The 24,687-nt window shown below is 36.9% G+C and overlaps 1 protein-coding gene across 2 annotated transcripts in view; it reads left to right on the forward strand.

Annotated features, from left to right (window-relative positions):
- Positions 1–3,157: 3,157 nt before the first annotated feature.
- Positions 3,158–24,687, forward strand: part of NMI (N-myc and STAT interactor) — a 33,437-nt gene continuing 11,907 nt past the window's right edge. Inside the window, exons 1-4 of one of the 2 annotated variants that reach the window (XM_027877573.1) lie at positions 3,158–3,261; positions 17,002–17,135; positions 17,625–17,714; positions 21,369–21,531. In XM_027877573.1, coding sequence (XP_027733374.1) covers positions 17,010–17,135; positions 17,625–17,714; positions 21,369–21,531 — 379 coding nt within the window. In that variant the 5' untranslated portion in view covers positions 3,158–3,261; positions 17,002–17,009. The other variant, XM_027877574.1, reaches the window with a different exon arrangement.

Genomic DNA, 24,687 nt, shown 5'->3' on the forward strand with positions numbered 1-24,687 from the left:
TCCCCCCAAGTGTCAGTGCTTTCCCTCACTAATGTACACACACACAGTGTGCATATATGATATACATATATGCTGACATGTATGTATATATTTATACATATTATGTACACACACAATATTGTTTCTGCTAATAGAAGTTCCTTGAGAGCAAGGCATATTTCATTTTTTACTTTTATACACAGTTTCATTCACCAAGTAGATGCTTAATAAATTCATGTTGACTGATTATTCTTTTTATAATTTCTTTTGCTCTCTATAATTTTTTTTTAATTTTTATTGGTATCTTTTGTTTCTATGTTATCTTTATTTAAGAATATATTCTTTCCCTTTCCCTTACACAGGGAGTCATTCCTTCTAAACAAGATGAAAAAAAAAGAGGAGAAAAAAAGACATTTTAACACAACCAAACAGCATATCAGTGCTGTCTGTCTATACATCAGTGGTTCTTAAAGAGTGTGTGTGGGGATGGGAGAACACACTAATGTGCCACTAATTTTGGTTAAGTTTGTCACAAACTGTGTGGAATTCACATTTGCAATCAGACGCACATGCTTGATTCCTCCCAGCAAAGAATACTGCTACTGTCTTGTATCACGAGGAATAAAATTTTGAGAACCACTGGTTTGTGTTTTTAAATAAACCAAAGATTAATCAGAAATATATTGGCAGTGCTAATGGAGCTGTAATCTGGTTCAACCATTCAGGAAAAGTTTATAATTGCACAAGAAATGTTACTAAATTTTTCGTCTCTTTTGACCTAGCAATTGTACCATTGTAACCCCACGGTGGTTACTGCCAGCAAGAAAAGATCCACACATGTGAAAATGCCCACAGAAGTAGCATTATTTATCATATGAAAAAAATGGAAAGAATTTTTCTGGTGACAAGGGAATGGCTAAATAAATTGTGGTATGTGAATGCAATGGAATATTATTGCAAAGTTAGGAGAAGCAAATACGAACAATTCAAAGAAACATGGGTAGACTTGTCTGAAGTGATACCAAGTGAAGAAAGAGCCAAAGGAATATTGTATACACAGATTATAACTATTTTAGACACATTAGATGGCAGCAAAACTCTAGTCAAGTAAAATGCATAATAATGGTACCAAATTATTAAAGTTAGAGCATCCCTCCTGTTCACAAACAGTAAAATGTTACTGTGACTTGTACCATCTGCTGCAATCACGCTACAGAAAATTTTACTTAGCAGTTATTTGGGAATGTAGTTCAGTTATCCCTACTCTCTCACTAATCTTTAATTGCTTCCTGTTAACTGGCACTTTCCAGTTGGCATATGCCAACAAATATGCCCATATTTCCCTCATTCTCAAAACCCCTCACTTGATCTGTCCATCTCTAATAGCTATTGTCCTATAGCTCTCCTCCCTTTCATGGCTAAACTTCTTGAGATAGTCATCTACATTTAGTGCCTCCACTTCTTTTTCTCTAACTCTTCCAAACTCTCTACAATTTGACTACCCATCTCATCATTCAACCAAAAAGGCTCTCTTCCAAGTTACCAATAGCCTATTAATTGTCAGATCTAATGGTCTTTGTCTTTCTTGACTGTTCTGCAGCCTTTGATACTGTCAATCACTCCTCTTTGATGCTGTCTTATTTCTAGATTTTCTCAATACTGATCTTTCCTGGTTCTCCTCCTACCTGTAGGCCTGCTCATTCTTGCTTTCTTTTGCTGAATCTTCATTCAGGTCATGCCAGAAAATAATGGGTGTCCCCCAAGGCTTTTTCCTGGGTTCTTTTTTCTTTTTGCTCTATACTATTTTGCTTGGTGCTCAGCTCCCATGGATTTAATTATCATATCTGTACAGAGGATTCTAGATTTATCTTGCCCTAATCTCTTCTGACCAATATTTTAGCATCTCCAACTGCCTATTTGCCATCTCAAACTGGATGTTCCATAGACATCCTACTTCACGATCTTCATATTCTACTTACCTGATTTCCTTCAAATATCAGCTAAAAATCTCACTTTCAGCAAGAAGTTTTTCCTGATCCACCATTGTATATGTGCTGTCTTCTCTATTAGAATGTGAATTCCTTGAAGGCAGGAACTGTTTTTGCCTTTCCATCCCTAGTGTTTAGTACAGTGTCTGGCACACAGTATATGTTTAATAAATGCTTGTTGACTGAATGCTTTGGGATTCAGAAAGAGCACTGTCTTGAGGACCTAGATGCAAATCCTGACTCTAATGCTTACTGCCTATTTGACCTTGGGCACATCATTTAACCACCATGGATGGGTCTCAGTTTCCTCATCAGTAAAATGAAAGTTGAATGAATGAATGAGCCATTACTCTTCTGGGTGCAGGGGTGGATAGCTGGATGGGATGTAAAGCATAGTCTGGTTTGGTGGCCTGGGATGAATTAACTATAGTGAGAACTGGACTAGATGACCTTTAGGGTCTCTTCCAGCTCTAAATCTATGGTTCTACTTTGAGGTTTCTTTCTATGTTTGCTGACATAAAAGGTATCTTTTCTTTTTTTAAAGGAAATACTTAAGTAGCATATAGTCTATCCTAGGAACTTTGATCAACCACCATTCCAGAAGACTAATGATGAATAATGCTGTCCACATCCGACAAAGAGGTGATGGATTCAATGTACAGAAAGAGAGGTACATACTTTGACATGGCTAAAGGGGGAATCTGTTTTGGTTGACTATGTATCTTTGTTACAAAAGTTTTTTTTTTTTCTTTTTCAACGGGAGGTCGAAGGAGAATAGAAAAATAAATACTCACTAATTGAAAAATATTTAATTAGAAAAAAGATGAAGTTCAGTCATTAAAGTAACAATGGCCCCAGGCCAACATTCCATACACTAATTAAAACAAACTAACAAAAACCAAAACAAAACCTGTTTTGAAACAAAGTCATGCTTTTTGTAAAGTGAAAGCCCAATAACAGTCCTAGGTGCAATTCGAATGCAAAAAACAAACAAATAAAAAACCCCAAACTCTGGTTGCTCTCCTTCCCTCTCACCACTTGCTTCTCAACCTGGGCATTTTTTTTAGGGAAATGAGAAATCCCACGGTGGACTTACGGAATTACAAACTCTTTGGGAAGTTGGGAAACTCCATTTCCACATAACGGCCTTTTGAGAAGGAACTGACTCAAAGGGGACACAGAAGACTACTAGCTACTGGGTGTTTCTCTTCCTTTCCCTCCCACCGATCTTCACGTGACTTCCAGGAAAAGGAGAGAGCCTGTTTGGTGCCAGTGGCCCCGCCTGGACTTCGAGGTAACTCCCACCTCCTCGGTGTGATTGCTCTGTAGCCTAGAGGGACTATTTGTGTGGCCGGAGCTGTTGCTGCTGCTGCTTTCGTTGCCCTGCCCCTGCTGGTCCTGCATTCTCAACGTATAGGAGCCCAGATTAGAGGTATGGGGCAGGCAGGTAATGGGGGAATCTTTTGGGAACCACCTGGAAGCCTGAGGCCTCTGAGCTGCCAGAAGTGGAGGGGCAAATCCTTTGCTCTCTGTAAGGACTGTCAGGCAAAGGTACAGCTTTGGCACAGTTTACTGCCGGGTAGTGGCGCTCTGGCGGGTGTGGGATGGCCAGCCCCTTTCAGCTGGGCACTAACTGACAGTAGGGATACAGAGAATAAATCTGCCTGAGAGTCACTTTGCTAAATGCCCTCTTTGCTGAACTGCCCTTTGTCAAAGCACCCCCTCCCCCATCATGGCTCTGAGACTCCTTAAACAGCCTGTTTTGTTTCACTTCTGAAAGTGAAACCAAAAGAAATCGCCTCCGTGATTCTTCTGTCTTTCAAAATTTGCTATCTTGGTAGAGAATTACATAAATCTTTTTATTTGTGGAGTCCTAGTAGAAACCTAGAGCAAGTGGTCATTTCTTCTTAACAGGCTGAACATTTGCTGGCCTATTGAAATTACAGGAAAAACTAGTTTCAAAGGCAGCTTGTTACACATACTAATGTGTGACCCTGGCCAAGTCACTTAACCTTTCAAGCCCCAAGGAAACTTTCTAAGGTCAAAATTCTTAACCTTTTAAAAATGCCATATGACCCCCTTTCACAATCTGGTGAAGTCCATGGACCTCTTCTTAGAATAATATTTTTGAATGCATAAAACAAAATATACAGGATTACAGAGGAAATGAAATAGTGAAATGTGGTCATCAAAATATTTTTTAAAAAGTTTGTATATCCCAGATTAAGAATTCTCTATCTAAGACCATAAACTGCAAAGAAGATGCCAATCTATATGAGGAAAGAAATTCCTCAATGGAGACTTTCTACATCAATGAAATGAAATTACCGTTCCCATCAAAAAAAGTAGAAGGGGAGGATGCTAACAACAGATACTATAAGGCCTTAATTTCACTGACTGGATTGGGGCAATTCCATTAAGTGAGATGGGGGACTCCTGATCAATACTTCAGCCATGATATATATGTGCACGACTCATTGGACCTCTTAAAATATATTTTTAAAAATTGCATTTCTTTTTTGTTTTTTTTTTTTGGTTAGGCAGTGGGGTTAAGTGAATTGCCCAAGGTCACACATTTAGTAAGTGTTATGTGTCTGAGGCTGGATTTGAACTCATGTGCTCCTGAATCCAGGGTTGGTGCTCTATCCACTGCGCCACATAGCTGCCCCAAAATTGCATTTCTTAAAGATGGGAATAGCCAAAGTAGGCCCTGTTTAATTCTTGTATCTTTTTATTTTATTATGTTATTATTTTATTATGTTATTATTTTATTATTATTTATCTATTTATTTTATTATTTATTATTAACTATTTACTTATTGCACAGGTGTTTGAAAAGAAAAGTTTATAAAAGTAAACTGGCCTTTCCCCAACATATTTTTTAATCAAAATGCCTTTTTAATTTTTCAGCTGGCATTCAGGTCAATTTGAATCTCAGTAATTGGTACTACAGTTGTATAGTTATTTCTGAAGGATAAAATAGGATTTGGAGATTGGAAGGGACCTCAGAGATTATTTTTGTAGATAGGAAGCTGAAGTCCCATAGAGGAAAAGTGACATGCAAAATCATATGGTAGTAGGAGCCCAGGGTTTTGTGAGGAAGTACTTTAATTTTTTAAATTAAAAAATTTTAATTTAACAAACATCAAATAGGATGGCCATTTGCATTATATATAGTAGAAGAGAAAAAGAAGATTGGATATGAAATGCTTTATTATATCCAGCTTGCTTTTACCTTTTAGGTATATAGTAAGTTCAATTTGTAGCTTTCAAAGTTGGCCTATAAATTCTCCCTACCTCTCTCTGGTCTTCCTTCAATTCCTTTCTTTCCATTAAAAAATACCTTAGTGATCTTACTTTTTTTTTTCCCCCTATCATTCTATCCCATCCCTTCCCGCATTTTCACTCTCCGCCACTGAGAAGAAAAAAGAAAAAAAAATCAAAGCCCTTATAACAAATAAACAAAGCCAAGTGAAACAAATTCCCACATTGGTTGTGTCCAAAAATTGTAGGCCTTATTCAGCATCTTGAATCTATCACCTTTATATCAAGAGGTAAGTAGCAAGTTTCATCTTTAGTTCTCCGGAATTATTGTTGGCCCATCGCATGGATCAGTTAGTTCTCAAGTCTTTCAGAGTTGTTTTCTCTGTAATGTTGTTACTGTATACATTGTTCTCTTTGTTCTTCTCAGTTCATAGAAGTCTTCCTAGGTTTCTCTAAAACCAACCCTTTTGTCATTTCTTATGATACAATATTGTTCCATTATAGTCATATGCCAGTAGAAGAATAATCTTCCCAAAGTGCCATTTTCATCATGTCAATCCCAAGTTCAAAAACATATAATGGATCTCCCTTGCCTACAGAAAAAACTCTAGTCTTGACCTTAGAGGTTCTACGACCTGCCTATCCATCCTTATTTCCTAAGAAGGACACCCTTCTTTCTAGCCTGATTGACTGACTTATGTTTTGAGTAATCTTGTGTCTCTAGCTTCTCTCATGTATTTCATAAGTACTACTGAACTGTAGGACCATAGATTTAGAGTTGGAAGGAGTGTTAGAAGCCATCTTGTCCAAAACTCTCGTTTTATAGATGAGGAAACTGGGAGTTTCAAGAGGTTGCCCAAGGTTACAAAGGTAGCATGTGGCAGAGCCAGGATTGGTACTGAGGCCCTCTGACTACAAATTGATCAGCCTATAAGTATTTATTAAGTACCTTCTTACTTAGTGCTGGGACCTGTTAGGTACTGGAGTTCAAGTGCAAAGAATGAAACAATCCTATTTGTAGTGAAGGAGACGAGTCTATATAAAAAAATATACAGCATAAATATAAGGTGAATAAGTATAAGCATAGGTTAAAGTAGTTAAATGCAACAGAATTTTGTTAGCATTAGCTAACTAGCATTAGTATTTGTTGGAGGGTGGGAGAAAGATAATGAAAGGCTGCCCATAGAACGTGATATTTGAGCTGCCATTTGGAAAAGAGGGATTCCGTGAGGTGAGGTGTGGAGGAAATGCATCTCAGGCATGGGGGACAGTCTGTCACTGTGAACTCTGTCTTGGAAGCTCTTAAGTAGAAAATCGTTGCTATAATCATGGAATTTTAGAGCTAGACTGGACCTTAGCAATAACCCAGTCTAGGGGCTCTTAACCTTTTTTGTGTCATGGCAATCTAATGAAGTCTATGAAACCCTTGTCAGAAGATTGTTTTTTAATCCATGAATGAAATACATAGCATTACCAAGAAAACCAATTATACTGAAGTACAGTTATCAAAATATTTAAAAAAACAATTTAATTGACATCAGGTTAACTCCTAATCTATTCATTCTGTTGTTGTTTAGTAGTCCAACTCTTTGTGGACTCATTGAGTTTTCTTGGCAAAGATCCTCGAGGAGTTTGCTATTTCCTTGTCTAACTCATTTTACAGATGAAGAAACTGAGGCAAACAAGGTTAAATGACTTGTCCAGGCTCACACAGCTAGTAAGTGTCTGAGGCCAGCTTTGAACTCAGAAAGATGAGACTTTCTGACTTCAGGCCCAGTACTCTATCCACTGTGCCACTGAGCTGCCCCCTCATTCTATAAATGAGGGAATTGAAGTCCAGAGAGATTGTGACTCTGCTGCCCAAGTAATCTTCCTAATTTACTCTTCATATTGAGTTTGCTAAGAAATTTCTTCAGTGGCTCCCCATTGCCTAAGTAGTAGAGTATTTTAAGGCATTTAAGGCACTTCTCAAATGATTTCCTACTTCCCCTTAACCCCTCCCCCCATTGTCCCCTCCACATACTCCCCAATTTCCACTAAACCAGAAACTTTGTTTATCCCTTTTCTCTTCTGTTTTTATTGCACTCCAGCTCCAACTCCCTACTTCATCTTAACTGTTGAATCCCCTCCCTTGACAGGGAGTCCAATGGAGGTGTCCTAAAGCCATCCCTGACTCATAGCTGCAAATTATCTCTCCTTCATATTCTCATGGTGCTTTGCTGAACTTCCCCTTTGGAATATGCTTATTTGTCAATTTGTCAATTCCAAGTTCCGTGTGACTAGGGCTGGGATCGTATCCACTTTTTTATCTCCACTGCCTAGCATAGTACTTTGTATGTAATAGATACTTAGTAGGTATTTATCCCTTTAAGTAACATTAGTTAGCATTTATATATCACTGTAAAGTTTGCCAAGTGCTTTACAAATATTATCTCACTTGATCCTGAAGGTAGGTCCTATTATTATCCTCATCTGACAGATAAAGAAACTGAGACTGACAGAGGTTAAGTGACTTGACCAGGTTTACACAGCTAGTAAGTGTCCGAGGCTAAATTTGAACTCAGGGTATCCTGTTCTCAGGCCCAGTGTTATATTCACTGCATCACCTAGCTTTAAGATTCACAAAGTGTGTGTGTGTGTGTGTGTGTGAGTGAGTGTGTGTGTGTGTGAGTGAGTGTGTGTGTGTGTGTGTGTGTGTGCATATTTCCCCCCACAATGATCCCTCTGCAATGGTAAGTTGTGGAAGTTTTATCCCCATTTTTCAGTTAAGAATACTGAGGCTTAGACGGTGAATTGATATAGGACTGAGGGATTTAGAACTAAAGACACATTGGAAATCATCTATTTCATCTTCCTCATTTTATGTTTCAAGAGGTTTTTTTTATTTATTATTTTTAAAATTAGTTTATTTTGATTTATCAACAATCATTTCCATAAACTTTTGAGTTTTAACTTTTTCTCCCCCTCCCCACTTCCCTCCTCAAGATGACACACAATCTAATATATGTTATACATATACATTTCTATTAAACATATTTTCGCATTAGTGATGTTGTAAGTAAGAATTAGAATCAATAGGAGGAACCACCAGAAAGAGGAAACAAAACACAACAGAAGAAAAAAAAGATCAAACAGTATGCTTTGATATGCATTCAAACTGCATAGTTCTTTCTTTGGATGTGGATAGCATTTTCCATTATGAGGCCTTTGGAGATGTCTTAGATTCTTGTATTGCTGAGAAGGGTTAAGTCTGTCAATATTAGTCATCGCACAACGTGGCTGTTATTGTGTACAATGTTCTCTTGGTTCTGCTCACTTCACTCAGCATCAGACCATAGAAGTCTTTCCAGGTTTTTCTGAAGTCAGCCTGTTCATCATTTCTTATAACACAATAGTATTCCATTCATATACCACAACTTGTTCAGCCATTCCCCAATTGATGGGCATCCTCTCAATTTCCAATTCTTTGCCACCACAAAAAGAGATGCTACAAATATTTTTGTGCATGTGGGTCCTTTTCCCATTTGTATGATCTCTTTGGGATATAACCCTAGAAGTGCTGTTGCTGGGTTAAAGGGTATGTACATTTTTATAGCCGTTTGGGCATAGTTCCAAATTGCTCTATAAAATGGTTGGATCATTTCACAACTCCACCAACAATGTGCTAGTGTTCCAATTTTCCCACATCTTCTCCAATATTTATCATTTTCTTGTTTTGTCATCTTGGCCAATCTGGTAGTTATGATGTGGAACCTTAGAGTTGTTTTGATTTGCATTTCTCTCATCAATAGTGATTTAGAGCATTTTTTCATAGGACTACAGATGGTTTTAATTTCTTCATCTGAGAACTGCCTGTTCATATCCTTTGACCATTTATCAATTGGGGAATGACTTGTATTCTTATAAATTTGACTTAATTCTCTATGTATTTTAGAAATGAGGCCCTTATCAGAGGGACTGGTTGTAAAAATTCTTTCCCAATTTTCTACCTTTCTTCTAATCTTAGTTGCATTGGCTTTGTTTGTGCAAAATTTAAATTTTCAATTTAATCAGAGTTATCCATTTTGCTTTTCATAATATTCTTTATCTCCTATTTGGTCATGAATTCTTCTGTTCTCCATAAATCTGATAGGTAAACTATTCCTTGCTCTCCCAGTTTGCTTACAGTATCAGCCTTTATATCTAAATCATGAACCCATTTTGACTTTATTTTGGTGTATGGTGTGAGATGCCTAGTTTCTGCTACACTCTTTTCCAGTTTTCCCAGCAGTTTTTTTTTTCAAAGAATGGGTTCTTATCTCAGAAGCTGGGGTCTTTGGTTTTATCAAATAATAGATTACTATAGTTATTGACTACTGTGTCTTGCATACTTAAACTATTCTACTGATCCACCACTCTATTTCTTAGCCAGTACCAAGCAGTTTTGATGATTGCTGCTTTTACAATTTAAGATCTGGAATGGCTAGACCACCTTCCCCTGCATTTCTTTTTATTAGTTCCCTTGATATTCTGGACCTTTTGTTCTTCCGAATGAATCTTGTTATTATTTTCTCTAACTCTATAAGATAATTTTTTGGTAGTTTGATTGGTATGGCACTGAATAAGTAAATTAGCTTAGGTAGAATTGTCATTTTTATTATGTTAGCTCGGCCTACCCATGAGCAACTGATGTTTTTCCAGTTATTTAGATCTGACTTTATTTGTGTGAAAAGTGTTTTATAATTGTGTTCTATTTGTTATGTTTTACAAGCATTCATTCTCTCTCCTACTGTTCCTCTCTGCAATTGATAGATTAAAAAAAAAGAAAAAGAAAAAACTCTCATAACAAATATACATAGAGCTTCAAAACACATTTCCACATTGGCCATGCTCCAAAAATGTGTGTCTCATTGTGCCTTTTAAGTCCATTCTCTCTCTGACAGAAGGTATCAACCGTTTCATTTTACAAGAGTACACTTAGGCTCAAATAGGTGTTGGTTTTTTTGCCCAATGTTACACAGGTAGTCAAAAGGAGATCTAGGGTTCAAATCTAATCTTTCTTATTCTAAATCTAGAACCATTTCCCCCAAATTAACCCAAACACAGTTCGAGCCAGGACTAGAAGCCAGATTTCCACTATCTCACTCTGCTGTATGCTTCAGCAGAGAGTTCCTGTTGGGAATTTACAACCTGTTAAGATGATGGCACCTGTATAAGGCATTCCATTGGAAGAATTAAGGCATTAAATCAAGACATGAATATTAAGACATACCTCAAATGCAGATTAAGAATGAATACATTTTAGAGCACAAAGTTAGAAGAACGATGGAATAATCCCAGCAACATATATTTAGAGTTGCAAGTAACCTTAAAGATCATCTAGTCCATTCCTCCCAATTTTGCAGATGAAGAAACTGAGGACCAGAGAAATAAAGTCATTTACCCAATGTCACATGAGTGTTTAATGTTTAGATTGGGCAGAGTGAAGATTAGATAATTTGATTCAGCAAACATTTATTATTTTGGAGGCTACACAAAGATAGGGAGATCACAAGGAGAAAGATTCATGTACTAATTAGTCAAGGAGGAAATTAAAATTTCATTTATTCATCCTTTCAAGAAGCATTTAGTAAGCCCCTACTGTATGTAAGATGTTGTGATAAGTGCTGTGAATTCAGACAAAACAAAAACTAGTCCTTGTTTTCTAGGACTTTACATTGTGGGGGGGAGGTAACCACAGTTAATTAAACAAATAAATACATGATAATTTAAGGAAGGAGAAACCAATAACAGGTAGGAGAATTGGGTAGCAAAAGGAAGGAAGTGATGCCTGAGGTGAACTTTGAAGGAATTAGGGACAATTTAAAGAGATGTGAAAAGATAGAGATGGAATGCTGAATTCTGGGAACAGCCTGGAGGCCAATTTGGCCAGAATAAAGAATATGTAAAAAGGAGTAATGGTAAGTATGTCTGGAAAGATAGGTGGGACCCATAATGTGAAGGACTATATATTCCAAGTTAGTAGTCAGGACTTGGAGGCAGGAAGACTCGAGTTTGATTCTTGATTCAGATACTTACTAGCTGGGTGACCTAGACAAGTCAATTAACCTCTCTCAGACTCATTTTTTAAAAATTTATTTATTTGTTTTTTGGTGAGGCAATGGGGTTAAGTGACTTGCCCAGGGTCACACAGCTAGTAAGTGTCAAGTGGTTGAGGCTGGATTTGAACTCAGGTCCTCCTGACTCCAAGGCCGGTGCTCTATCCACTGCGCCTCCTAGCTGCCCCTTTTTTTGATTTATAAAGTGAGGATAGTAACATCTACTTCACTAGGGTGTTGTCAGACTCAACCTAGATAAATATATGTAAAGTGCTTTGAAAATTTTAAGTTACTATGTAAATGTTAGCTGTGCCACAAGAAAGTTTGCATTTCATCCTACAGGTGGTAGCGAGCCATTGAAAATTCTTAAGGAGAAGGGTGGCATGGTCTGACCACATCACATACATCTATAGTTTAGGAAAGTTATTTTCGCAGCTGTCTGGAGGGTAGGTTCGAGAGAGAAGAGACTAGAAGTAGGGAGTCCAGTTAAATTAGAAAGCTATTGTAGCAGTCCAGTCAAATAGTGATATGGCCCTGGACCAGTAGAGTGGCCATATGAAAAGGGAGAAGGTGATGGATTCAAGAGATTTTGTGGAATTGAATTGACATAACTCTTCCTAATATTGCTAATAAATACAAATAAATGTGAAAGGAAAGCCTGTGACTATCTGGTCCAACCCTCCTCATTTTGGCCGGGCTCAGAGAGATGAAGAGACTTTTCCATTGCCACACAGCCACTGAGTGGTAGTGTTGAGGTTAGTAACGGCTACTCCTATTTGTTTAGTTCTTTAGGGTCAGAAAGCTTTTTCCTCATACTGGCACCCAGTTGACTGTTCTTTCCAAAACATGAGCAGGAATGGTCAAACCACGTGTGTCTATAGTACCAAATAGCTGGTTTTAGCATTCACTTTTTGCTTTAGCTTTTGTTGTACCTTTTAAAAATAAGATGATAGAAAGTAAATAATGAGAGAATCAGAGCATAGAGGATCTAGATCTTGAAAGAGCCTTAGAATCACCCGGTCCTTAGTCACATTTGGTCTAATCTCTTTGTTTTGTAGATAAGGGAGCTGAGGACAAACTTTAGTCCTTGAAACATCCTAGTCACTTGCCTCTGGATGTTCTCCAGTTTATTAAGGGCCTTCCAAAAATGTCTAGTGCCTACAACTGAACACAACAATCCAGATATTGCTTGACCAGCACAGAGTACAGTTTTTTCATCTTTCCTCCCCCAGTCCTGTAAATTATGCTTTTCTTCTTTTTTTTTTTTTATAAAGGCAATGGGGCTTAAGTGACTTCCCCAGGGTCACACAGCTAGTAAGTATCAAGTGTTTGGTCTGAGGTCAGATTTGAACTCAGGTCCTCTTGACTTCAGGGTCAGTGCTCTATCCACTGCGCCACCTAGCTGCTCCCTACATTATGCTTTTCTTAATGCAGTCTAAGATTGCGTTAACTTCCAGTAGAATGGAAGCTCTTTAATACTGGACTTGCTTTTCATCTTGTCTGTGTTTCCTTGGTGCCTAGTACAGTGCCTTGCACATGCTTAACAAATATTTGCTGAGGGGCAGCTATGTGGCTCAGTGGATAGAGCACTGGCCCTGGAGTCAGGAGGACCCGAATTCAAATCTGGCCTCAGGCACTTGATACTTACTAGCTGTGTGCCCTGGGCAAGTCACTTAACCCCACTGCCTAGTTAAAAAAAAAAGAAAAAAAAAATTTGTTGAACTGAATTAATTTGGCTTCTATGTACCACTGTTGATTCACATTGAATCCACAAAAAACACTCAGTTTGGATTTCCATCAAGTTGTTCTTGAGGTTAACTCTACCTCTTTCTTTTTTTCTTAATGCCCTTGAGATTATGAGAATCCATATAAAATCTTAGTTGGACCACATGACATATCCCGTGGACATTTAAAATTCCATGTGTCCAAGACATAACTCTTTATCTTTTCCTCCCTCCAAACCTTCACCCTTCCCAACTTCTCTTTATGTTAAGAAACCACAGTCAGAGTTATCTTCAACTGTTCCCTATCCCTCTTGTACAAACAGTTAATGAGGTTTATACCTGGCAATATTTATCCACAATATATCTCGCACCTGACTGATTCACTCCATTCATATGGCCACCAGCTTAGTTCAGGCCGTTATCACCTCTTACCTGTGCTATTGCAATCCTAATTGGTCTTTCCTTATCTAGATTAATTCTCCTCCAATCCATCCTCTATACAAAACTGCCAAATTGATACTTCTGATGTCTGACTATATGATTGACTACTCTGCTTAAGAAAGTCGGGTGCCAACTCTTTTTTTTTAAATCCTTAACCATCTGATACTAGCCTACCTTTCCAGGCTTCCTCCCAATATTTACCTTCTGTCTACTCTATATGTATCTTGTAAAATCTATTTATATGTTTGTCTCAATAGAATGTGTTCTTTGAGGGCAGGGATTGTTTTTGCCTTTCTTTGTCTCCCCAGTGCTTGACAAAATGCCTGCCATATAGTAAGTACTTAATAAATGCATTTTAATTGAGTGATTGATGTATTGGTCATCATTTTCCTTTACACACTTTATAATCCAGCCAAAGTAGCCCATTTTTGCCATTCCCTGTACAGGACATTCTCTCTCCTGGCCAGTCTCTGTGCCTTTGCAAAAGATATCCCTCCATTCCTGGAATATACTCCTTCCCCCACCCCTGGAAATTAAAACATTTTTATTTTTTCAATGAGCAAAAATTTGCCTTCTGATTCTCCACAATAAGAATGAAAGAATGAAAGAAAAGCAAAATCCCTGCTACAAACATGTATAGTCAAGGAAAATAAATGTCCACATTGACTGTGTCCAAAAAGCAATATGTCTTATTCTGTACTCTGAGTACTTCACCTCCTTATCGCTCTGCATTTGTCCTCTGGAATTGTGGTTGGTTATTGCACTGAGCAGAGTCCCTAATTCTTTTGATGGTGTTTTCTTTGCTACATTATTGTCATTGTGTAAATTGTTCTCATAGTTCTATTTGCTTTACTCTGCATCAATTCATTTAAGTTTTCTGAGATTTTCTTTGAAACTATCCCCTTCATCATTTCTTACCCATAACTTTTTCAACCATTCCCCAATTTATGGGCAGCTCCTCAAATTACCATTCTTTGCCACATCAAAAAGTTATAAATATTTTTATAGATTCATAAAGTTTATTTTTGCTTAGGACTAATCCTTAATCTTCTCTCCCCCTAACCTAAGTCTCACTGTGTATATATTCTTCCCTCCTTGACCAGTTTAGATGAGAGTGAGGTTCAAGTGTCAGAAACTCCACTTGAACACCTCTTCCTTGTCTGTACAGATGTCTACTTGCACACCCTTATGTGAGATAATTTCCCCTAATATACCTTTCCTTTCCCCCATCCCCACTGCTTTTCTTTCCCTTTCTTTTCATTCTTCTCTTAAGATAATCAAAAAATAACAGAATCACTCCCAAGCTTTGTCTAATTAGATTTCTTCTATGATAGTTGATGACGATAGAGTTCAGAAAGCATATATATATCACCTCTCTGTATTTGAATGTAAGCAGTTTATCATTATTTAATCCTTTATCATTGTTCATTCACATTGATCATTTAATGTTTCTTCCAAGTTCTCCAACCTTTTATGGTGGTGGCTGCCAAATTGTATGTGATCCTATTTGTGATTTTTCAATACTTGAATTCTTTCTTACTGACTGCTTGTAGTATTTTTATTATAAAATTCTGGAAGCCCTGGATTTTGGCTATAATCCATTCATTAGGTGGTTTTCTTCAGAAAATCTTTTTCTTTCCACTTTGACCTCTGGTTCTAAGAAATCTGGGCAGTTTTCTTTTAAGATAAGATATCTTGAAATATGATGTCTAGGCTATTTTTTGGTCATTGCATTGAGAGAGCCCAATAATTCTTAATTTTTTTCCCTCCCTAACCCTTTGCAGGTTGTTTTTTTTTTTCCTCTATGGGATACCTTACATTTTCTTCTGCTCTGTTTGTGTGTATTTCTTTTTTTAGCCTTTTGACTTAGTTTTAATATTTCTTTTGGTCTCATGGAGTCATTGGCTTTTATTTGGTCTATTCCAATTTATTTAGACAAGGTTTTATACTTATGCTAAGCTGTTAATTCCCTTTTTAATTCTTTCTTCCATAGCTCTCATTTCTTTTTAATTATTTTTTTACTCTAGCACTCTTTTCAATGATAAAATCATTTTTTTACTCTTTAATGAACCTCTTGCTTCATCTTTTCTAGGAATTCTAGTTGAATTTTTGTCTAAGCTATGTTTTGAGGCATTGCTTGTCGATGTTTGGGAGTCATGAACTTTCTGTGTTTGTGTCTTAGGTTATCCCTATCATCATAATAGCTTTTTATGGTGGGTATTATCCTCATATTAAGAAGAGGAAATTGAGGTTGAGTGGTTAATTGCCCAGGATCACAAAGCTAGTAGTCAAGATTTGAACTCAGGTTTTCCTGATTTCAAGTCCAACATTCTATCCGAGTTCCCACCTTTGCCTGACTTAATTTCATTGTCTGACTCATAATAGATAACTTAGTCAATCAACACACATTTATTATTTGCCAGAAATTTTGCTAAATCCAGGGAATAGAAACAAACACAAAACCAAAAATATTTTTGAACTGAATTTTAATTTAATCAGTAAAATATATTGGTAGTTCCTTTTACTATTTGTGACACTAGCTGTGCATTTAGTCACTGGAAGAAATGACTGATTTTTCTAACCTTCAGTTTGATTGTCAAACATGGGCATTTGTGCCACTCTACTCCTTGCCACAAAAGAAAATTAAGAAAACTGGTCAAAGTCTCCAGAGATTTTATTGGTTGTCTTTGTTACTAAATATGCCTCTGTGACCAAAAGAAAAAAAAAAGATCTTCCTTTCCTTTATTATTTTCTTTGAGCAGGAAAGCAAATATCATATTTAGTTGTATTAAACAAGCTTTTGTCAAATCTCCCTTGTTGGCTCGGCACTGTGCTAAGTACTGGGGATAGGAAGACAAAAGACAGTTCAGACCATCAGAAGGGAATATAAATGGTGGGTGGAAAAGTCTCATTTATTCACATATTTAAGAAAATACTTGTTCTTGGATGCAAAAGGGAATACTGAACAGAAGGTTAGCCTTAAAAAAAGGACAAATTCCTACTTAAATCACAAACTGTGAAGAGAATACTCTAAGGTTATAATGCCTCACATTTGGATGATACTTTGCAGGCCTCTCATTTGGACCTTCTCGTAATCCTATGCAATAGAGAGGGTAGCTATTTCCCCACCTTATAAATTGAACTGTTGAACTGTTGAAACTGGGAGCTCAAGTGATTTCTCTCCAGGACATCTAGGAAAAGCTAGGTGCCATATTTATTCTTTTCTTTGCTGCCATAATTTCATTATGTTAGGCACAGAATTCAGAGCTTTTGGACTTAAGTATTGTTTTAATACTGGAAATAACTTGAGGAATTTACTTTGTTTTGTCTGTGATCTAGAAGAAGCAAGTGCATGATTGATAAAGAAAAATCCCAGGGAAATAGAAGATTTAGGAAGGAAGCATTTTCCCCTTAAATATTTGTCTTCCATAAAAAGATGTCGATTGTTATTTCATTTTCCTTAGCCTGGAACTTAAATATTCCTAAGCTTAAGTCATTGTGAATATTAAAAAGATGATTATTTTCTAGAGGAAAAAATGGTAACAGCTCAGGAAGAAGACTTGCAGCAGCTTCTTGAGGAATTTCTTGAAGATAAAAAGAACAAGCAAATAGAAGAAAAATTGAAACAACTAATAGAAGACCCAAAAAATGACATACAAAAGGTACAAGCATTAATTTAGAAAACTTATATAAGTTAATCAATTTGGCTTCATTGCCAGTTTTGTATCTATTTTCTGATAACCTCTCCTTTCAGAAATGTGATAGTTTATAATACATGGTCGTGTAAAAAAAAAAAACCTTTAAAAATGTCTTTAGTTTTTTACTTTTAAACATACAACCATTTAGTAAGATTCAACCAATATTTATTAACCAGATTTGATGTGTAGAGAGTACTGGTGCTAGGTTATGGGAGAGATACAAAAATTAAGTAGCGGGTTCCTTGATCTTATGGAGGTTATAGTTATGTATAATGCAAAATAGAGCATGATAAATCCATGAGAAGCACAAAGTGCTATGCAAGGCTCTAGGGAAGAGAGAGAATTTCTGACAGCAAGTTCTCCAGGTTGGAACTATACTAGATACTTCATGATGGTAAGCATTTTGCTTAATTTAAAAAATTTATTCTATTTGTTCTTTCCACCATTTTTCAGAGCATTGATGAAATGATAAAAACAAATACTGACCTAGAGATGGAGATTAAAAAGCTTGAAACTGAGTTGGAACGACCTTCATCCTATATGGTAACTTTGTATTTAAATGTTTTATGTACCATTTTTTCAGTCAATACCTTTTTTTTTTTTGAAAGAAAACTCTTTTAGGTTTATTATACAAAAATCCACTTTAAAAACATGCTAATTATTATTTTGAGTCTCGTTTCAATATGTGCTAAATGATTTGTGGCTAAATATTAAAATTTCATGGTAGCTGACATTTTTAATCCAGTATGATGCAGTGAGTTCATTCATTTATGGAGTGTAGCTTAAATTTAATTCTATAAAAAACAATGAGCATATATTTAACTAGATTAAAACATGGTTGCAATTTTAATCTTTAGTATTTAAATTTTCTCAGCAGGACTTTCTGTTAATAACGGAAAAAACCTTTTATTTAAAACATTAGTTTAGTAATTAGAACTGTTTCATTTCTGTTTCCTGTGTTTTGGAGGTATGGCCTATTATATAGCAAGAGAAGTTTAGAGTTTTAGGTACCCTCGTGAATGGATGCAAAGCAGTTCTTTTGGTGAAGCCACTGAAAGAAGGATATTTTTTCCTTCCTTCCTTCCTTCCTTCCTCTTTTCTTAATTCAGAACTTAAAAAAAAAACACCCAATAAAATATGTAGTTCTAGGTACAAATTAGAACAGAAGTAGAGAGAGGTTTGACTATGAAACCGTGATTCTCTTTAACATACAGCTTCTTTTTCTTTTTAAGTAAATTTAACATGTAACTTTTAAAGCTGTCCTGTTCAAAATGTAACTTTAACTTTTAAAATTGTTCTGCTTGTTTCTGTTTCTTTCTGACTTTTCTTCTTTAAAAGAAGTTTCAATAATCCTCTTTTCTTTTCCTTTTTTTTTTAAGCATCTCTATAATGTTTTGTAACCCCCAGATTCCCCAATGGGGGAAGAAAAAAAGAAAAGCAAAAACTTTTATAACAAATATGCACATTCAAGCAAAACAAACTGTCAGATTTTCCATACCCTAATGCCTATTACCTTCCTATCAGGAGGTGGGTATTATCCTCATTAGCCCTCTGAAATCATGGTTGGTCATTTAATTGGTTAAAGTTCTTAAGTCTTTCAAAGTTGTTTTTCTTGGAGTAGCTAGGTGGCCCAGTGGTTAGAGCACCAGCCCTGGAGTCAGGAGGACCTGAGTTCAAATCTGGCCTCAGACACTTGGTACATATTAGCTGCATGACCCTGGGCAAGTTATTTAACCCCCAAAAAAGTTGTTTTTCTTTACATTATTGTTATCATTGTAGAAATTATTTTCTGGAAAAGAGGTTCTTACAGTACCTTAAAGCTACATAGAAGTCTAATTCAGTTGCTTGCTTTACAGATGACAGATTATCTGTTATTCCCAAGGTCAAAGAGCTAGTTATTGGCAAATTGGCAAATTGGAATTCCAGGACCCACCTCCCTGACTTGTAGTGCAGCTCTCTTCCTATCATTCTGAAACTTCAGAAATTTCCATGCTATTAATTAATTCATTCATTTTTTCACTCACTCATTCATCCCAGGATCATAAGGACCTTAAAAGTAATTTCATTTTATAGAGGAGAATCTGAGCCCCACACAGATTAAGTAACTTGCTCTAGGTCACATGGATAGTTAAAGTTGCACAGCCAAGAATTGAACCCACATTCTCTGACTCCAAATCCATCACTCTTTCTTCTGTCCCACAATGCCTCACTTTAAAAACCCTTTGCTTCTTCTGAAGTACTTGAGGCTATTTTTGCAAAGTCGATCTCCTAATTCATAGAAAACCCACTTGGGCTTAATGGGAACCTTTATCACAAATTTGCATTTGAGAATAGGTCCAAATTATTTACTTGATGAATAATAGATAATTATATTCACCATTAAATAGAAAAATTATGTTTTACTATTTAGTTAGTAAAATTATATTTACTATTAAATGGTATATCTTTGGGATATTAGCATGCAGAGTAAAAATGGGAACTAGATATGCAAAAGTTTTAATGATTTTGTCATGATATCGACATTTCCTATTAATGATCATCTAGTGGCATAATTTCTAATAGTGATGATTGGAGGCTGTTAGGTCAGTAATGAGAAGGTGTTGCATCAAGCATTCATTCAATCACTTCACTGAGCCTGAAGAGTGAATCTGGTAGGAAATGGCAGTCCTGTAAATCTCACAGAAATTGGCAATACCATCGTTCATTCTTACTAGCTCTGAAGTGGTAGTCCCATTCAACATAACAGAATCTGGGCCCGACATTCTTTTACTCTGAAGTATGCTTTGTGCTTTACTAATATCAGCTGTGCTAGTCTCCCTCAAGGACCATTGGGGAAATAACAGCTAGTCAGTTCAAGTCACTTTTTGATGTGATTATTGGTCAATCTCCAAGGCCCTTCTATCTTGGGCTAAGTGCCCCTGTTATGACTCCATATTAGGCCTATCACTGGCATGTGCAACCATCCTTTGGCCAGTGAAGAATATTAGGCCTCTTCCTCATTTTGTTCTGGGCAGTTAGATGAGTATATAAATCAATAAATTTTGGTATACTAATTAACAGGATGTAAGATGAATTTAGGAAAGAGAAGCAATGTGTAGTACATCATTTATCATCTCAAACAAGCAATACCCAGGCTTCAGTGCCAATTAATCTGCCTCCAGAATGAGTAAGTGATTTATCTTCCCCGAGATGGCTCGGACAGAGTATCTTTGGAGTAGAGGTAGGGAATAGTGGTTTGCAGGGGCCTTATCTCTATGCATGTGTGGGTGGTAGCTTGAGGAAGCTGGTCCTTGAGAAGCAGAAACTTAAGCTAAAAGCAAAGTTCAAAACATGAGTATTCCACGATCATCCAGATAGTCAGTGGAGTCAATGACGTGTTCTCCACCTCAGTACTAAAAAATCCACTAAAGCAATATTATATATGCTTGGTATACTTTTAAGTTTAATCTGCATTAATAATATTTTTCCATCACTTTCTTAAGTCTAGGCAAACCCCCAAACAACAAATCAAACCTTGATTTGTAATATTTGCTGATTTGCACTGTGTAAGTGGGTAGCTAGGTGGTGTGGTAGATAGAGCTCCAGGCCTGGAGTCAGGAAGACCTGAGTTCAAATCTGGCCTCAGACACTAGCTATGTGACCCCAGCAAGTCACTTAACCCTGTCTGCCTCAGTTTCCTCATCTGTAAAATGAGATGAAGAAGGAAATGGCAAATGACTCCAGTATCTTTGTCAAGCAAACCCCAAATGGGGTCATAAAGTCAGACAAGACTGAAATGACTGAATAACAAAGATATAAATGCTCACACTGAAAATTTAACAGTTGTCTCTGTTGAGCCCGTCTGAGGGGGCTCCGGCATACCTCTCATAGGGAATCATGGTATAGTAGAGGGAGAATCAATTTGATGGTCTAATAACTAAACACACAGTGGAATAGTGTAAAGAAAGCTAGTCTTATCTGGAAAATCTAGTTTTTAATCTTGCTTCTGACACATACTAGCTTTGAGACCCTGGACAAATCATTTAACCTCTCAGTGCTACTAGGCAATAAGTTGCTGATGAGTTGCTCATCTGCACCAGTGGAGAGTTTCCATACTTGGAGCTCTTTGATGATTGTTTTTGAAAACCATTATTAGAACTGGAAAAACCTATGAATTACCTTGTCTTGTCCTTAATAAAACATTTCTGTTTAAATTAGATTAAAAAGAATGTTCCTAAAAAGAAAATGAAGTTCACATCGGTGGAGAGCCCTGAGGATGACAGCCAATATTTAAATATCTCCTGTTCATTTCAAGTAACTACACAATTTGAGTATGAGTTGCAGCAAGGACAAGCACTTATCACCTTTGAAGACGAACAAGGTATCATTAATATTTTTAAAGAAAAATGTGAAAGTCCGTCAGTCGAAAATATTTTTTAAGCAGTATGTGCCAACTGGGAATACAAAGTAGGGTAAAAACACAATCCCAGCACTCAAGGTATGTAAATTCTAATGGGGACTCAACATGCAAAAAAACCATGTACATACAAGATGCTTGCAGAGTAGATGGGAGGTCACCTCCGTGGGAAGGCACTGGAGGGGAGAATAAGGGGACACACAGAAGGTGGGATTTGAAAAATAAAGGCATTCTAGTAAAACCAGCATGTATGTAATCAAGATACATACTATTGTTCCTTTAGCTCAGCTCTGAAGGCTTTATAAAAGAAGAAAGTAGCACCAGTGGTGGCCAAGGCAGTAGCATCCATGACATTGGCAACTGGGATATAACAGTAACTGGGAGAAGGGAGTGGAGAGTAGAAAAGATCTGACCAAGTCAAGCAGGTTGTGTAGTGGGTAGAGCATTGGCTTGGAGTCACTAAGACCTGAGTTGAAGTTCTGTCTCAGACACTAGCTGGGTGACTCTGAATAGATCACATCTCAGTCAGCCTCAATTTCCTCATCTGTAAAGTGGGGATAATCATAGCTTCTTTGTAATAAGGTTTTTATGAGGATCACATGAGATAATATACGCAAAGCAATTTGAAAACCTTAAAGCTACACATAAATGCTTAGTAATAATAATAACAACAATAATAATTATTATTTTTAGCCATTAGAGATCTGGAAAGTGTAGGGGTTGGCTGGGAGCTGGGTCAGTTGCTTGTGCAACAGCCAGCAGTGGCTACTATACTACCCCACCCTAAAGTCCCACTCCTCTGGGACTACTTTAAGTTCAAACACAACCAAAAAGGGGTTGGCTCTGGCCATTCAGTAGTGACATAAAATGAAGAAAAATGATCCCTGCCCAAGTGCAGTGAAATACCAGATGTTTTATGAGAATATGTTATTACAAGAGTCTGACTTCCCTTTTGTTGTTCTTCCCTAGAGAAAAACAAATTAAAAATCCAAGTTATATTGACCAGGACATTGAGATACAGGTGTTTCCTTTCCTCTTGATCCTTTCCCTCCCCTGAACCTGCAATAGGGATATCTAGTCATTAGACTGCTGCAAATTCTCCCTCCATGATTTATGCCATAAAGAGTTAATTTGCTTCCTTGAATTCTGAACATAAATTTGGCCCCCAGACCTAAAACATAGGGTGGCAAAGGCATGAACTAATAGTATGTACAATTGGGCATTCTTTCAGATTCAAGCAGCTACCTAGCTATAGTTTTTAAATGCTAATTCATAAATTAAAATTGATTAATTTTGGTAAGTTTATTGAATTAATCATAATTAATTTTTGATACATCCATTAATAGCCTATTTGTTCATTTAAAAACTGCCAAATCGCTAGCTTTATTATTCAGATGATTTATTTTTCTCAGAGGCAGCAAGTTGGAGCAATGGCTAGAATGCTGGACCTAGGAGCTTAGCTTCACTCCCAGACACTTCCTCACTGTGTGACCTTGGGCAAGTCATTTAAGGTCTGTTGAAGTTTCCTCATCTATAAAGTAGGGATAATAATAGCATCTACCACACAGAGTTTTTGTGAGAATCAAATGAGATATTTGTAAAGCCCTTAGCACATTGCCTAGTATGTAGTAGGCATTTAATAAATGCTTGTTCCATTTCCTCTCTTTCTCCCTTCAAACTAATTTGAAGAGAAAATCCAGGGTCGGTAGGCTAGAAAGAAGAGGGAAGGCTGGTAGGTCAGTATGTCCCTAATTTAGCTATGTTTAAAAATACACTTAAATTAAACTAGTAGAGTTGCATCTACTGTTAAGTAGCCTTTGTGAAGCTTGGTGGGGATGGGAGGAGATTTCCAGAATTTCTCTCTATAAACATCATTGATTCTGTAGCATTCAAAGAAAACTTATTGGAAGAAGAGTTGTGGCCATCTATAGGAAATTTTGCTTTCAAGCTCAAGGTCAGACACTCTGTCTTATCTTTTATTTACTTTTTCTCTTAATGGTGTTTGGAGCCCAGTTAGAGGCATTTTAAAACAAAGAACTTAACTACATCCTCCAACCCAGAGAAAGTCAATATCTCAAGGACCTGTAATTTTGTCACAGATAGTCTCAGACAGGTAAAGCAATTTGCTGATGAGAACTAATGGTGTGCACACCTGAGCTCATCAACCAGTCTTCTCCACACTCCCTGATGCAATGTGGCCTGGGCACATGCATATTCAGGACCCTGGGAGGCCTATTATCTGTGGAGGAAACTTATGATGGGCTAGTTCTCTTAATAAACCCAAGGATAATATACAGTCAGTGACTTTGGGAGTGCAGGTTTTCTCAGGGGTGGGGGGGGTGGGGCAGGTAGTTTTCTCAACTTAGGTACTAGTGACTATCCTGAGAATGACCTTGACAAAAAGAATTGATAATCTAGAAATGTGTGTTTGTCTTTGGGGGAAGCTTTTTGCAAAAGTTATAGTTAAAAAAAAAACCACAGCAACAAAACAGTTGTTCAATGTTTGGAATACAAATTTATGAGACTTTGGAGCAGCTATATGTCAAAGAAACCTATTTACCCTTAATATGCAAGCAAAAAAGGATTATAACCAACTCTCCTTAATTACAGAAGTTTCTTCTCCTTAGTAAAGGAGTCTCTCAAAATGAGGTTGCACTTGCAGGAACAGTATGTAATAATGTATTATCAGGTAGCACTGTATTAACCATCATCACAATAGCAATGACATCAATAATGCCAGCTTAGCCCAAAACTTACATTTCACTTTTATTATAGAAAGAAATACGTATATTATTAGTTGCAACTCAAACTATGAAGTGGATTACAGCAGTCAAAATAAAGCACTGGGTAATGAAAAAAGGCCCCCTGCCCATGGTCACACACATAGCTAATATGTGTCAGAGATAGGACTTAAAACCCTGGTTTTTAATGTTCCAAGTACAGGGATCCAACCACTACACCACACTATCTACCCCCTAATAGTTAGGAACCACAAGTAGAACAGCTCATGTCAGTTGGTACCTAAAGATGGAGATGGTCTGTTACATCTATCTGGGAATGGCTCTGAGGAAGAAAATAGATTTAGGGAACTGTTAAACTTTTTGGCTCCTCTTGAATTGG

Source organism: Vombatus ursinus, unplaced genomic scaffold (assembly GCF_900497805.2).
Source record: "Vombatus ursinus unplaced genomic scaffold, bare-nosed wombat genome assembly UNPS02014813.1, whole genome shotgun sequence".
Taxonomy (NCBI): domain Eukaryota; kingdom Metazoa; phylum Chordata; class Mammalia; order Diprotodontia; family Vombatidae; genus Vombatus; species Vombatus ursinus.